At 41.6% G+C, this 16615-nt stretch overlaps 1 protein-coding gene across 4 annotated transcripts in view; it reads left to right on the top strand.

Moving 5' to 3' along the window:
* The window catches only part of SLC9A9 (solute carrier family 9 member A9), a 463721-nt gene that overhangs the window by 364724 nt on the left and 82382 nt on the right, over window positions 1-16615 (top strand). For 3 of the 4 annotated variants that reach the window (XM_033958486.1, XM_033958485.1, XM_033958487.1), the window contains exon 14: window positions 7158-7237. In XM_033958486.1, the coding sequence (XP_033814377.1) occupies window positions 7158-7237 (80 nt within the window). The remainder of the gene's footprint in view (window positions 1-7157; window positions 7238-16615) is intronic. The other variant, XM_033958488.1, reaches the window with a different exon arrangement.

Below are 16615 nucleotides of genomic sequence, written 5' to 3'. Positions count from 1 at the left end.
GGGGGAAGAACTACTTCCTTATGTTCATACAGAATCTATCCCCTTTCAATTTTAGAGAGTGCTCTCTCATTCTCCCTACCTTGGAGAGGGTGAACAACCTGTCCTTATCTACTAAGTCTATTCCCTTCAGTACCTTGAATGTTTTGATCATGTCCCCTCCCAATCTCCTCTGTTCAAGGGAGGAGAGGCCCAGTTTCTCTAATTTTTTGCTGTACGGCAAATCCTCCAGCCTCTTAACCATCTTAGTCGCTCTTCTCTGGACCCTTTCGAGTAGTACCGTGTCCTTCTTCATGTACAGCGACCAGTGCTGGATGCAGTACTCCAGGTGAGGGCACACCATGGTCCGGTACCGCGACATGATAATCTTCTCCGATCTGTTCGTGATCCCCTTCTTTATCATTCCTAGCATTCTGTTCATCCTTTTCGCTGCCACCGCACATGTGTGGACGACTTCATCGACTTGTTGATCAGAACCCCCAAGTCTCTTTCCTGGGAGGTCTCTACAAGTACCGCCCCAAACATCCTGTATTAGTGCATGAGATTTTTGTTACCGACAAGCATTGCTTTACATTTATCCACATTGAACTTCATCTGCCATGTTGATGCCCATTCCTCAAGCCTGATTATGTCACGTTGCAGATCTTCGCAATCCCCCTGTGTCTTCACTACTCTGAATAGCTTCGTATCGTCCACAGATCCTTAATGAGACCCTGCAAAACAATGTTAAGATTCTGTGACGGAAAAGGTTTTCTCACCAGAGGATGCAACCTGAGTGTCCCCTTCAAGAATCTGGCTATATCTGGATCAGAAGCCAGTGAAACCTTTTTCCACTTGGGCTCTAAACCATGAAAGGCCAGCAGCCTGTACTTTGAGGGATCTAACCGCTAGACCCTCCTTGAGCCCAGTCTGCAGAAATGCCAAGACTTCCAAAATCGAGCTCTGAAGGATTCCACATTGTCCTTAGCACACCAAAATTGAAACATCTTCCAGGCCTTGCCATATGCTGTGATCATCACTGGCTTCCTAACTCTAAGGAGAGTGGCAATAACCATCTCAAAATACCATTTCTTGGCTAAAGCTCTGTGCTTAAGAGCCATACTGTAAGACCAAAGCATTCCAGATTTTCCATTGGTACCAGACCCTGTGAAAATTAATTCAGATGCATCGGTAATTTGAGACCTTTGTCTCTCTGTACTAGATCCACATACAAAGGCCAACGAGGCTAATTTGGAGCTAACAGAATTACTAATCCAAGGTGGAGAGCTATTCTGTGAAGAACCCGGCCTTTCATGGGCCATGGGGGGAACACGTACAAAAGCTTTTTCTCCAGCCATGGTTGTACTAAAGCGTTTAGTGCAGTCTTACAGACTCAAATCTTCAGCTGAAGAAACAGTTTGCTTTCTTGTTCACTGCCAAAGACATCAGATTGATCATTGGTCGTCCCCAATGCTGCACAGTGCATTAAAAGGCTGTCTGGGACAACACCCACTTCCCCAGTTCCAAAGTCTGCCGGCTGAGATAGTTGGCTTGTACATTCTCCACTCCTTCTACTTGAGCCCAGAGATCACTAGCAGAAGGATCTCCACCCAATGGAACAATAACTGGGCCTCCAGTCTTAATAGAGCACTTCTGGTGCCTCCCTGCCTGCTGTGGCATTGTCTGAAAACACCCTGACAGTTTTGCGTTCCAAGGATTTCTTCAGGGTCTGTAATGCCAACAATATGGTTCTCAGCTTCAGTCCTTTTTATATTTTTTTGAAGGTGTGGTCTCCAGAATTGTACACAATATTCTAAATGAGGTCTCACCAGAGTTATACAGAGGCATCAATACCTCCTTTTTCCTACTGGCCATACCTCTTCCTATGCACCTTCTAGCTTTTGCTGTCGCCTTTTCAACTTGTTTGGCCACCATCAGATCATCACATATAATCACACCCAAGTCCCACTCTCCTATCATACACATAAGTTCTCCACTCCCTAAACTGTACCATTCCTTTGGGTTTTTGCAGCCCAAATGCACGACCTTGAATTTCTTAGCATTAAATTTTAGCTGCCAAATTTCAGACCATTCTTCAAGCTTCACTAGGTCTTTCTTCATGTTATTCACACTCTGTTGCAGATTTTAGTATCATCTGCAAAGAGACAAAACTTACCTGACAGCTCTTCAGCAATATTGCTTATAAAAATGTTTTAAAAAACAGGCCCAAGAACAGAACATTGAGGCACTCCACTTGTAGTATCCCTTTCCTCAGAGCGATCTCCATAAACCACTACCCTCTGTTGTCTTCCAGTCAACCAGTTCTTGACCTCACACTAAACCCCCCCCCCCCCCCGTCACTTTGGGACCCATCCCGAGGGCACTCAGTTTATTTATTAGACGTCTGTGTGGAACACTGTCAAAGGTTTTGCTAAAATCTAAATTCACCACATTTAGTGCACTCCCTCTACCCAATTCTCTGGTCACACAATCATATAAATTGATCAGATTTGTCTGACAAGAACCATAACCCTGCACTGGAGTCAAACAGATGGAATAGATCTAAATTTGATTCAGTGATTTTTGCCAGGTCTTGTCATTTATTTGAATTCAAATGAAAAGCCATTAAAGCATTCTATTTTAAAGCCTGTCCTTCTACTACACTCTGTATTAATCAATACTACTAGCTCTGTCCTGTTAAATTTTGTAAGCTTCCCCCTTGCTTCCTCCATCATCTTTATTTCTTTTACAAAACTATCACTCATTTATCATACCAAGTCAATTGTGAAGCAGGTGCACATGAAAATATAAATGCAGTCTGTATTTCTTTAATATATTTTTTCCTGAAGAAAAAGTATTTCAAGGAAACTAATATTGGCATATTACTGGATTAATACTCATCCTCAGAGAGCAATAACATTTGTGTCAGTCATAAACATGTACTGCACTATCTAATCTTGACAGATTTCGAAAGTAATCCCATCCTTCTTGTTTATGTGAAATGTGATATTTCTATTGTCTTTTTCAGTATATGAAACTTCTAATTAAAGGACAATATACTAAGCCACGTTAGCAGGTGATTTTAGCAGTGATATACATGAATCACTTTTTAAAATGCTTGATGTACTAACAGACATCGTGACAGAATTTCGTATTAAGGCCCCCTAAGCAAAATGATGGAAAGGAACTTTACCCAAACTAGGCCTACAAAAATGTGTACATGTAAATTGTGCAAATAAGCAAAGATTAAAATTTGCTAATCTGTGTGTAAGTGAATAATCTAGTATGGGCATTTACACATGCTCAAAAGCAGGTGTAACTACCCACGCCTGCATGATAGGTGCAATTTTTGCTGCCTAGACTCGTATTTCATAAAGACACATGGAGGGGCAGAATCAAAACATACGTCTAAGCAGGGCAGGATTAATTCATCGAGGGCCCCTAGGCGCACAAGTACACTGGGCTCCCTGCTCTGCCCCACCATGCCCCGACCCCTTTTAAACTCTTTTCTTTCCACTTTCTTCTTTTTCTTTGATTTTAAAATTCAAAACAAACAACAAAGATTACCATACCAGTGCCAGTGTACAGTTTTTCTTCTATGCAACCTCCAAACATCTCTGAACAAATCTCCCCTTCCTTCCTAGAGGAAGAGATCTTCAGCTGGCAGGGCTTTGGGAAGCCCACCAATTTAAATTTTGCATATGGGTAGGAGGCATGGGGCATGGCGGGAAGAAAATTTAGTGCCTGTCATTTTATTGGACCAATACATTTCTCACTTAGCTTTCAGATGTTAAAACCACTTTCTTCAGGTCAGTAAACTATACAGTGTCCCTGTCCTGACCTGAGGAAAGGAATTATGGTCTCTGAGTTAGTAAAAATTGTGTTAAAATTAGTCCAATAAACAGGATCACCTTATTTCCATTTTCTAGTAATAAACAATTATCAACACAGCTACAATAATACTTAATCCTAAAGCAAAAAAAATAAAATAAAACAAATATAAATTTTTTTTCTACCTTTGTTGTCTAATTTCTACTTTTCTCATCTTTTTCTCATTCTCTTCCTTCCATCCACTGTTCGCCCTCTCTCTGCCTCTTCCATAAGGCATCTATTCTCTTTCTATGCCTCTTCCAGAAATTGTCTGCCTGTCCCTTCCATCTCTTCCTCCCCTCCCTTATTAGTGTGGCATCCATCTTCTTCCCTTCCTTTCTCCAATAGTCTGGCATCTCTCTCCTCTCCTTCCCTCTTCCACCCCCATGGTCTGGCATTTCACTCTTTCCTCTCCCTTCCTCCCACTTCCATCAGCATCTGCCCCCTTTCTCTCCCTCCAACCCAATTCCATCCAGTATCCTTCCCCCTTATGTCTCTATCCCTTTTCCCTGCACAATTCCATCAGCATCTGCCCCCTTTCTTTCCCTCCAACCCAATTCCCTCCAGTATCTTTCCCCCTTATGTCTCTATCCCCTTTCCCTGCACAACAATTCCATCAGCATCTGTCCCCTTTCTCTCCCTCCAACCCAATTCCATCCAATATCTTTCCCCCTTATGTCTCTATCCTCTTTCCCTGCACAATTCCATCAGCATCTGCCCCCTTTCTTTCCCTCCAACCCAATTCCCTCCAGTATCTTTCCCCCTTATGTCTCTCTTCCCTTTCCCTGCACACCAATACCATCAGCATCTGCCCCCTTTCTCTCCCTCCACCACATTTCCATACCACCCTGCCCCACCATCCTGGCCTCTTTCTCTCCCTCCACCATCCTTCTACGTCGGTGGGGGCCCACTGAAGAAACAGAGGACTCAGGTGTTTGTTTGTTTTTTCCTGTGGCAATGCGGACCCTCCGGGAAAGACCGGAAGTACTGGACACTCCCCAGGAGATCGACAACACTGCCCTCCCCCGGCATCAATAGCAACAAACCCGAATAAGTGATGTCAGAGGGGGTGGGCCGGCAGACGTGAGGAGTTACTGCAAGGTCCCACAATGATTGCGTCTGCTGGCTCTGCTCAAGGAAGAAGTAAGTGACGTTGGAGGGGGTGGACCAGCAGACGCAGTCATCATGGGACCTTGCAGCAACTCCTCACGTCTGCTGGCCCACCCTCTCCAATGTCACTTATTCGGGTTCGTTGCTGTCGATGCTAGGTGAAGGGCCAACGCTGCTGATCTTTCCTGGGGGGGCCAACACTGTCAAACATTCCCAGGGGGGGCCACGTTGCCAAAAGGAAAAAAAAAACTCCACCTGAGTCCTCTGTTTCTTCAGCAGGCCCTCCAGACAACTTCGGGCCCTAGGCACGTGCCTACTGGGCCTTCCCATTAATGCAGCCCTGCATCTATGTCCGATTTGGGCGTATGGCACTAAATCCCAAAGTCGGCAATGGGAAAATGCCCATTTTTGAAAAATACATCTAGAATTTTTTTTTCTTTCAAAAATTGCTTATCTGAGCATCCAGGCTATTGTTTGGCCAGACCGCCAGGACATCTATCTTTATACGACATTTTCGACCAAAATTTCATCCAAGTCCCAAACGCCCCGAACAAGACCATTTGGACGTGGGAGGGGCCAATCTTGTAATGGACTGGTAACCCAGACATGGCAACAGAGCAGTGGGGCACCTTACATGGCAGCACTGCTGTGAACTTCACAAAAAGGGTGCCAGATAAACATCTCACCAGTACTCCCTTATAGGTTATGGGGAGCCCCACTATACCCATTTGTCTACAACACCAGTAGCCCTTATGGCTGCAGGTGGAACCTATATGGCAGTACAGTAGGGTTTGGGGGGTGCACACGTTCCTCCATAAATGTAGTTAGAGTGGCTTATGGGCCTAGGTCACTAGCCCACCCCTAGGCTATTTAAGACACCTGTGTACAGCTCTACTATGCTGATGTTCTGGAGACAGGTATGTACTTTTTTATTCTGATTTTTGTGGGGGTGTGAGGGGGTCACTGAACCCTGGGGGAGTGTGTGGGAGTCTTTACTTTTTCTCTGCTGTGGTTATATGGCCACTTTAGATACCTTTTTGGCACTTACCTGTTTATACATCGTCTAACTCACAACCTTTAAGTTTCATCCAGAATGTCTAGTAAAACATTTGATTATCCCTGCAGGTCGACTAAGTCTAGGTCGGACCCATCCCGCCCACACACTGCCCTAAACACTCCTCCAGATACGCCCCTTTCAGCTCTGGGCACACAGTGGCATTCAAAGGCCTAAAAAGTCCCTGGAAACGTCCAAAAAATAGGTTTGATTATAGGCACTTGGACCTGTCTTTTAGATCATCCAAGTGCCGACTTTGGCGGGTTTTTAGACGTGTTTAAGTTTTGATTATGAGCCCCATAGGCACCTATCTGTGCTTCTAAAATAATATTTAGATAGGTGCCGACTTGGCCTCTTAAATCAAGTTATCTGTTATAAAATTAGGAATGTCTCTTTGAGCTGATCAGTCTTGGAACAGTGCCAAGATGCATCCTCTCTTACATTTAGAGGCTACAATAGCCTTGTTAGAGGACAACTTTGGTCCTCCAGGGCCAAAAAACAGTCAGGTTTTCAGGACAAATCTAAGAGACTATGCAAGGGAGAAAGTTGCATAATTAGAGCCAGTGCACATAAATCTATCTCATATATATTTATTAGATTTTCATGACACAGTGACAGAATCTGTCACCGTCCCCGTAGATAACCGCGGGAAACCATTCCCATGTTGTTCTTTAAAGAGAAAGGGAAGAATCAGAGTATGAACGAGCACAATCACGGACCCTCAAGCCTTGCATTGAAGAATGCTGGTATAAAAGGACTGAGGCTGAGATAGACACTAAATAATGACATGGAATGGTTTCCTGTGGTTATTCGTGGAAATAGGGACGGTGACAAATTCTGTCACCATGTCATTTTCTAGTTTTCAGGACAATCTTAATGAATACACAAGGAAAAAATTTGCATATATTAGAGCCATGCATATCTATCCCCTATGTATTCATTAGAGATATCCTGGAAAAAATTAATTAATTTGTAGCTTTTGAGGCCCAGAGCTGGCCATCTATGCTTTTATTCAACAGGTCCCAATTCTCTTGGACTGACAAAGTTATTGACCGTAAGGGTAACTTACAAGAAAGTATTTTTTTTTTACCGTTAGACAATCCATTTCATGGAAAACAAGTTCTCTCTCTCTCTTTTTTTTTTACAGAGAACAGATCAGCTAAATAAACGCACTACCAAGAGTGAAAGTGCCTGGCTCTTCAGAATATGGTATGGTTTTGACCACAAGTATCCTTTCAGTATTATAGCCTATGGATAATTGTGCTGAGAAATACATTGAAACATCTCTGTGTAATTTGCTACAGCTGAGGATTGTATTTGCAGAAGGAATGATGTAAGACCAGGAGACTGGGCATCTAAGTGGAGTGAAGGAGTAGCCTACTGGTTAGGACTGCAGCCTCAAAACCCTGAGGTTGCAGGTTCAAGCCCAGTGCTGTTCCTTGTTACCCTGGACAAATTACTTAACACAACATCATTGCCCCCAGGTACATTAGTCAGATTCTGAGCCCACTGGGACATATAGGGAGGGAGCTCAAAACAGCTTACATGAATTTATTCAGGTACTCAAGCATTTTTCCCTGTCTGTCCTGGTGGGTTCACAATCTATCTAATGTACCTGGGGCAATGGGGGGCTTAAGTGACTTGCCCAGGGTCACAAGGAACAGCATGGGTTTGAACCCACAACCCCAGGGTGCTGAGGCTGTAGCTGTAGCTTTAACCACTGTGCCACACACTCCCCACTTAGGAAATGAGTGGTGTATAAATACTTAAATGACAGTTGAAATTTAATGTTGACAAGTGCAAAGTGATGCATATAGGGAAACATAATCCCAACAGGTTCAAAATGTGGACCAAGCTACATTGCCTTTGACAAGTTTTCATGAGGTATCTTCTCTTCATTAGGTCATTTTTGATTGATATGATGATTGAAGGATAACTCTTAGAGAGAGGAAGAGATAATAATGGTTACTTCGGATGGGTAGCCTGGATTGGCCATTTGGCCTTTATCTGCCATCATGTTTCTATGACTAACTTAATTGTATCACCTACAACTTGGTTGCTGGCCCTTATTTCCATGCATCCAAGTGGACTAACATGATTTTCCACCCAGAATGTAGAGTTTGCTAAAAATATAAATATACTCCCCCTTCTATTTTCACAGGGTTAGGGACACAGCCCCATCACAAATACTATGCATGTGCAAATAACTTTAGGGGCTCCCTAACCTTAAGTCCCACCTCCCAGACCCCTCCACACCTTGCCTTAAAGCCCTGGTGGTCTAGTGTTGAAACGGGGCAGTAGTGATCTTCCTATGCTCCTGCTCCATGAAAGCCACAATCAAAAATGGCTGTTGTGAGTTCCCGCGGTCTTGGAAACTGCTGTGGGAACTTATGGCAGTCATTTTTTATTGTGGCTTTCACAAAGCAGGAACGTAGGAAGATTGCTCCTGCCCTGCTTCACTGCTAGACCACCAGAGCTTTAAGGTAAGGTATGGAGGGTCCGGGATGCGGGAGGCTCACGAATATGCAAATGTCAAACCCGCAAATATGGAGGGAGACCTGTGGGATGTTATGGATTATCTGAAAAGAGATAGGGAACAAAGCTAATAATATTATGATGTTGCTGTATAGGTCTCTGATGCATCCACACCTTGAAAGTTATGTGCTGTTCTGGTTACCCCATCTTAAAAAGGATATATTCTAACTAGAAAAGGTTCAGAGAAGAATGACATAAATGATAAAGAAGGAGAGTGGAGAAGTTTGGGAGGAGGAACGATCATGACTGGGGGGGGTAGAGCTTTCCTGCCTGGTTGTTGGTGCAGAAGTGACATTATTGAAGCACTAATTAGACCTATTTAAGAACACCTATACCGCAGTACAACTTTGGAGTGCAGAAGTTTTGGTACTATCTCAATAGGGAAAGTTGAGGAGGAGGAGCCCACTAGTGTGCTCATCGCTTGGGGAGAGGGCACAGCTTTACTGAGTGGCATCATTGGAGCATCAGAAGTCTGACTGACCAGTATAAAAAATTTTAAATAAACTTGAAACTTGATCAGGTAGACATGTACACAGCAGTCGCATGCCCAAAGTGATATGCTATGCCCCTGTGGATCCTCTTCAGAGCCAATTGAGGATTTGATTGAAGAGACATTGCAGGATTTCTGAATGCTTTCCAAGCAATTGTACAATCCTGATGAGTCGTATAGGGTACTGTGTTTTGTTTGGTTTCCACTGCTGGTATGAGTAAAGAAAAACAAAGCCTCAAGCTACTAAACCCATGCTATCCTGGGCAACTCAGGCATCTGTGGACACTTTTGTGGTTTTTCATAAGGGTCCTTCTGATGGTTCTGGGCAAGTTAAATCATTTGGAGTATCTGCGTAATAGTTCTGAAACTCCTCCTTTACGTCCAGATTCTTGCTCACCATCTCCTCCACCAAATTTGGATGGTATTGAGACTACCCTCTGTGATTTTGTCAATGGATGTCTTTGGAGCTGAGTCTCTTTTTGACTTGGATAGTGAAGAGATTATACTGTACATCTTCCCCCAAATCATCTTTACATCTGGTAGCTTTTCCAGGCTCTGTGGGTCTGGAGAATCCGTTTCCTATCATTTGTCCTAGTGAAATAGCTAATTATAGAATACGAAAAGTGGTGGCTAAAATAAAACTTGCTCTCTCTAGTTGTTTTATCACAGCTTTGTAATTTTTCAGGAGAAATGGATAATAAATTACAGCCGTTGGAGCTAGGGATGGGATGGGGCATGAAAATATTCTCCGAATGTGCTATGAGGATTGATGTATTAGACAACTGAAACACCACCTTAGTCAAGAGAAGTATTATGCCAGAGAATCAGCTGGAAAAACTCAAAAATAAGTTAAGGTTTCCAAATTTTCTTTATTGTACAATGTTAAGGCAATATCATGTGGATATTCTGCATTTCGATGTGGTGCTAAGACATTTTGACCCTGATTCTATAAATGGTGCCTAGAGGCTAGGTTCCACTCTGTACAATTGTCAACCCATCACTAGAATTAACGCCTAATGGGGCCTTTCTCAACTTAGGTACCTGAAAGCATCATAATGTTTGGTGCCAGTATATAAGCCAGGATTTTACTGGCCTAATTTACCAACGTCTAATATAGATGCCAAAACTCCACCCCCTAACCATGCCTACTTTTTGGGTGGGTGCCTCGGTATAGATGCCTACATGATACCTACCTAAATATTAATTTTTGAATTGGTTTTTAATGGCACTGTTACTCTTGCTCCGTTATTTACTCTGGCACAATCAGTCGGATTTACCCCTTATGCTTATGCTGACAAAATACAACTTTTGCATCCACTCAATACCGGGGACCCAAATGAAATACATAACCTAAATGAAAAAATTGAAAAAAATCAACCAATGGCTGAGGCTCAATATATTAGCCCTTAATGTTAATAAATCTCACACTATTCTTTTACCCTGGAAAGAAGGTCTTACTTTACCAGCGTCGATTCAGATTGACAATACTCCCCTGCAACAGGTCGCAAGCATCAAAATCCTCTGGGTAATACTGGAACACAAACTAACATACCAAGATCACATAAGTCAAATAGTAAAAAAGTGCTTCTACAAATTGCACATGATCAGAAAAATTGTGTCTTTTAATACATTGCACTTGAAGGAATTTATTTTAGCACAGGAAGAGAGGATGAAAGCTCAGAGTACAGATTAAATTCATGTCTTCTGGTAGCTAAAGATATTTTTGTGTGTGGACATTTGGTTTGGGTTTTTCATTTCATATTTGTAACTCTTCTGAAATTTCTTCTTTTGAGGGAGTTGGTTGAGTATTTTTTCTTTATATTATTTCTTATGTTTTAATGTGTCTGACAGCTACTCCTATTACATGGTTGTAAACTCAGTATGAGTGTACATTCTTTTTTTTCTGTTATATATATGTTGAAATGTAGAGAAAATATAGAATTTAAAACAAAATGATAAAAGGAACTGAATATCTCTCATATGAAGAGAGGCTAAACAGATTCTGACTTTTCAGCTTGGAGAAGACAATTGAGAAGGGATATGAGAGTTTATAAAAATATGGATGGAGTGAAACAGTTAAATAAGGAATAGTTCTGTCAAACAATACAAAACAAGAGGACACTCCATGAAACTAATCACCATCAGATTGAAAACAAGCCAGAGAAAGCTATGGAATCTGTTGTCAAGGTGACCAACATAGTGGGATTCAAAAGAGGATTAAATAGGTTTGTGGAGAAAAATTCCATAAGAAAATTATTAGGTCAGTAGACTTGGGAGAGCCAATGCTCATCCCTGGAAAACAATAGATCTACAATATTTATTGGGATCTGCTGGATATTTATGACCCAGACTGGTTACCACTTTTGGAAACAGGATGCTGGGCTTCGATGGACCTCGGTCTGACTCAGTATTACTTATTTTATGCTCCTATGTGTGTGTGTTGGTCATGCATCAGACATCCTCCAAATACCATATTTGTGCTGCCATTTTGGAACATATGAGGGCATTTAAAAAAGGTTTGGTTAATTTCCTAAAACAAAAGTCCTTAAGGCATTATTGAGATGGCTTGAGGAAATCCACTGCTTATTCCTAGGATAAGCAGCATAAAATCTGTTTTACTGTTTGGGATCTTGCCAGGTACTTGTTGTGACCTGGGTTGCCCACTATTGAAAACAGGTTGCTGGGCTTGATAGATCTTCGGTCTGTCCCAGTATGGCAACTCTTATGTTCTTATGTAACAGGCAAAGGCACAGGCGACAACAAGAGATTGGTCCCTTAGCCTAAATGGAGTTTAATCTCCATTCGCCTCTCCATACACAGGTTAAATCTGTACAGAACTATGATGCAATGAGAAAATTCCCTGAAGCTTTGTCTAGGGCAGTGATTCCCAACCCTGTCCTGGAGGAACACCAGGCCAATCGGGTTTTCAGGCTAGCCCTAATGAATAAGCATGAGAGAGATTTGCATATGATGGAAGTGATAGGCATGCAAATTTGCTTCATGCATATTCATTAGGGCTAGCCTGAAAACCCAATTGGCCTGGTGTTCCTCCAGGACAGGGTTGGGAACCACTGGTCTAGGGCAGGGTTGTCCAACATCAGTCCCCAAGAGCCACAATCCAGTCAGGTTTTCAGGATTTCCCCAATAAATTTGTGTTTAATATTTATAATATAACTAGACAGGCTTTCTGCATAAATTCACTATATTTATTAAATAGCTCAATTCATATCACCATATAACATATTAAACAAAAATGAATGAATCCATATTGCACTTCCAATTGATAAAATCTGTGTTGTCCACTTAGGCAGCAGCCTGTTGGAAGAAAACCTGGAGCTTGTGCTCAGTTCATTCAAAGACCTTTCCTAAATAAAGTCAGCCTATTGCACTTCATGGTCTGTGTGTTTTATTGCATTTCTCCAACGCTCTAACAAGCGTTTACTGGTTCTTAGACAAAGATGATAAAATGCCTTCTTGATCCAATGTAGACTGTATCCAGCCAGCCCGACGTAGCACCACGTTTTGCTATTACAGCGTCATCAGGAGCTGAAGCTGTGGCAGGTTTTCAACTTCATCACTTCTTCAGTTCATCATAGAATAGCAACCGCACGGGTTCACAAGCTTTTTGAATCCTTTCTGAGGGGAGAGTAGGCCTAGGGGCAAAAGCAGGCACACAAAGAGGGGAGGGTGGAGGCAGGTAGGGAGCGTCTGTTGATGGGATGAGGGCAGAAGAGAAGAGCTTGTGGAGCAAGACTAACTGTTCTTGAATTATTGCTTCAGATCCATATCTTTAAGCAGCTGACACCATTCACTATCCATAAAATATCTGTGCAGCTCACATACATGTGCTCACTAATGAAAAAAAAATGGACAATCCTCATACATCTGTTGGGGAAAGTGCACATGATTTCCCAGACACTGAGAAAGGAGCATTCCCAGGGGGGGTAGGCAGAAAGAGCAGAAGAGTGAATCTACAATTATACAATCCATGTCTTTAATTTCTGTCATTTCTGATGGGCTCTTAATGGTAATTATCAAATGATATATGTGCTGTTTAAAATATGCCTCGGGCACAAAGCTATAAATTAAAAAGAGAAATGCACGGGATTTAAGGCTATATAATCACTTAGGCAGCATATCCATATTCTTTTCTGTAATGAGCAGAACTGAGGCTGTCTTGGCACAACTCCAGTTGTGCTTGATGAAATATTGTGTGGACACAAGCCTCAGTATTTTTCTCTTTGTGGTGGAGCATTTGAAGCAGGTCTAGCTCAGTGGGCTGTGACACCTTGAGCCAACTTCTGAAGCCCATCTTGGGACCAGTCTTGCGGCATGAACCAGTCTTGTCTTTCTCTTTTCACCTTTCACTATTTACTAGCTTTCTATTTCCGATTCTTATTTCTTCCATCCCTCACCTCATGTCTTATTCTTTCCCCCTCCTCTTAGTTCCATGTATTTTACCCACTCTCTAGTTTTCCATTTCCACACTCCATGCTCATCCCCTTTCTAATGTCATGTAACTACTTCTGCCTTTCATCCTGTAATCAAGCCCAGCTCTTTTCCTATCATTCATCCCCTCACCATCTTCAGTCCCTTTTTTTATGTTTTACCCCTATTCAGACTCCCATGTCCCATATTACTTCCCCTATTCCAGTCTTCTCTCGCCTCTTTCAAATACCCATTCCATAGCCTGATGTATTTTTCACTGTCTCAACAACATTGCCCCCAAATCCTCCAGGCACAGAGTATCTTCTTTCCCTTTGTTTCTGTACTCAATCTCTCACCCCTAACCAGTCTTTTCAAATTGATTGTTCAAGATAAAGGTGAAGAGTAACGGTGTTTCACAATGTAGGGCCCTGTAATACTATAGAACCTGGTTCTAACAGAATGGAAGCTGATATGTCTGAGCAATGGAATTACTAGGCAGTTATGTTGTGTGCATCAAGGAATTCTAGCCTGGGAATAGGATATTAGCAATCAGGAAAGGTAAGGGGGCTTTCCAAAGTGATGTACTTTGAAAGTCAATTTGGGAACTTTCTGGAGGGATGAAGGGAACATGTCAAATTTCTTTGTTCAAGTTTATTGTTTCTTGATATCCCGCAAATCACAGGGTAACTAAGCAGCTTACACTGACCATGTAGCCAAATTCTGCACTATTTGAAGATAAAAATGTTTCTTAGTTGAACACTATGTGCATTGGCATTGCAATAGTCCAAATTTTAAATATGTGAAGAAGCTTTGCTTGACCACATTAGATATGTGTGGTTGAAATTCAAGAGTTTGGTCAAGCATTATTCCCAGAATTCCTATGTTATTTTAGAAAAGGATCTGCCAATGCAAAGCCTTTTCTAAAATGCCTACAGGCTTGCACATGTATGTTGAAAACATGAAAGGAGAAAACACAGTAATGTACTTGTGCAAGGTGATTCAAAGGAGACTGGTGTGCCTGCTTTGAGATCAGGAGCAGATAGCTATTGATTTCCAGTGCTCCCATTTAATCAGAGACCAGTATTTATTGAACTAGTGGTTCACTACCCTCCTAGATATGGCTCAAATGCGATTTTATCATATGGAAGTATTGGACTCCTGAGGAAGACTTATCAGCTGAAACACGGACCGTGCTGGGTCCTTTCTTGGCATTCCATGCTATTGCATTTGAGTTGGACCTTTAATAAATTGGCTCATTGATTTGGTCACTCCCATTCCTTTTTGGATTTTTCACTGATTTAAAGTGGACAATAATTGGTCTCACCATTCTTGTTTTTACCATTAGGTATAAACTACTATATATCAACTTAAGATCAGTTGACCACTCTCAATTCTATTTCCTGGGTACTTCTGTGCCCAGTAAATGTTTGAGAATGCTTTACTACTAGTTCTTATTTTTATAACGCAAGATGTACACACCAAGGTACATAATATGGATACGTTCTCGTAGGCTTCTGCGGCTAGCGTCATGATTATTGCTGTTGTCTGGGTCTTGCCACATCTGGGTTTCACATTTGTCAGTGTAGATGTGAGTTTCTGTGGTGCACTGTAGGCTGTTTTGATGTTATTTTTCTTTATTAGTTTCCCTGGGCGATCTGTTAATCTTTGGACTTAGGGAAACACTACCATTTTTTGTTCTGTCACGGCATTGTCCTCTAATGGTTGCTGGCCATTGCTGATTTTCTGGGTCGGGCTGTCCATAAGTTTTAAGGCTAGAGAGGTAGCCTTTCTGCTGTAGCCATTAGTGAGTAATGTATCCTGGAGGGTGTCCTTTTCTTTCAGAAGGCTGCCTGGGTCTTAAACTCTTAGCGCTCTGAACCCCAGACACGGTGAGACCCAGACAACAGAAACAATCATAATACAGATATCTTCAATTGCCCATCACACAAAAAAATCTACCTCACAACAAAGCTCCTCAGCAATAATTAAGTTATTTTTCCACTTATTTTCTTCTGGTGTTCCCTAGTCAGAGAAAAACTATACTTATTTTCCCTATGATGATTTAATGAAACAATTCCAACTGGGTGGGGTTTTTTTTTTTTCAAATGCATTGCATTAATTTTTAAATCCTGTTTGCATTCTATTATAACCAAGATTTGTCTCCTGTAGAAAAATATAATCACAGTGTGAAAGTGAGAACAAGTGTTCGAGCCCTGGGCCTCTCTGGTAGACTTGTAAACAATTTGTAAAAACTTTATTCAGGACAGTAATGTAAAACACAAAACAGAGAGCGTATCCTATCCTATCCTCGTACCTCGCAGGCAAAAGTAACAGTTGAGCAACAGAAGGTTCTCCACATAGGTAGTGGAGCAAGGTGGCCTGGTGAGGTTATCACATTTTAATATTCTAATTATTTACTCATATCTTCTATTGGTCATTTCAATATAGCCATACTACTGAAGTAGTTAAATCTTTTCCTCCCATTGTTATAGCATAAAACATAACATAAAATCAATTTATAGACCGCTTAACTGTGAGGATCTTTGTGGCTTACAAAAGATTAACTTATATCACAAATAGAACAGTGAAGAAAATTAATTATCCAAAAATCTAGGGGTCCTTTACTAAGGCACGCTAGCCGTTTTAGCGCGCTAAACACTAACGTGTCCATAGACTATAGTGGACACATTAGCGTTTAGCGTGCGATAATATTTAGCGCATGGTAAAACGGCTAGTGCGCCTTAGTAAAAGGACCCCATAGAAAATAAATGTCTTCAAATGCCTTCTGGACTCCAAGTATGGCAGATACCAAGAATAGTTGCCTAAAATCTTTATCCCAAAGAGCAACCTGATTTGACAGTGTGCGTTCAAGATATCTTTCAAATTTGCAATCCTTCACGGACGGGTAAATGAAAAAAGCATGAACTTTGCAAGAATATTTTGGATTAGGGACTGTAAATACATCTAACAGATAAGAGGGTGCCTGGCCTGTTACGATTCTATAGTAAATATAACCAAATATTCTATAAAATCACCCATAGAGAAAAAAAAACCCTCAAATTTTCATAACCAAGCAATCTTTTACCTCTTTCTCCTTCTTCTTTTGCCTTGAAAGAGAGAGAAAAAGTCAAGTACACATTTAAAGCTTCTAC

The sequence above is a fragment of the Geotrypetes seraphini genome, chromosome 9 (genome assembly GCF_902459505.1).
Source record: "Geotrypetes seraphini chromosome 9, aGeoSer1.1, whole genome shotgun sequence".
NCBI classification, from domain to species: Eukaryota; Metazoa; Chordata; class Amphibia; order Gymnophiona; family Dermophiidae; genus Geotrypetes; species Geotrypetes seraphini.
The sequence above is the reverse complement of the archived record's forward strand: the minus strand, read 5'-3'. Positions and strand labels throughout refer to the sequence as shown.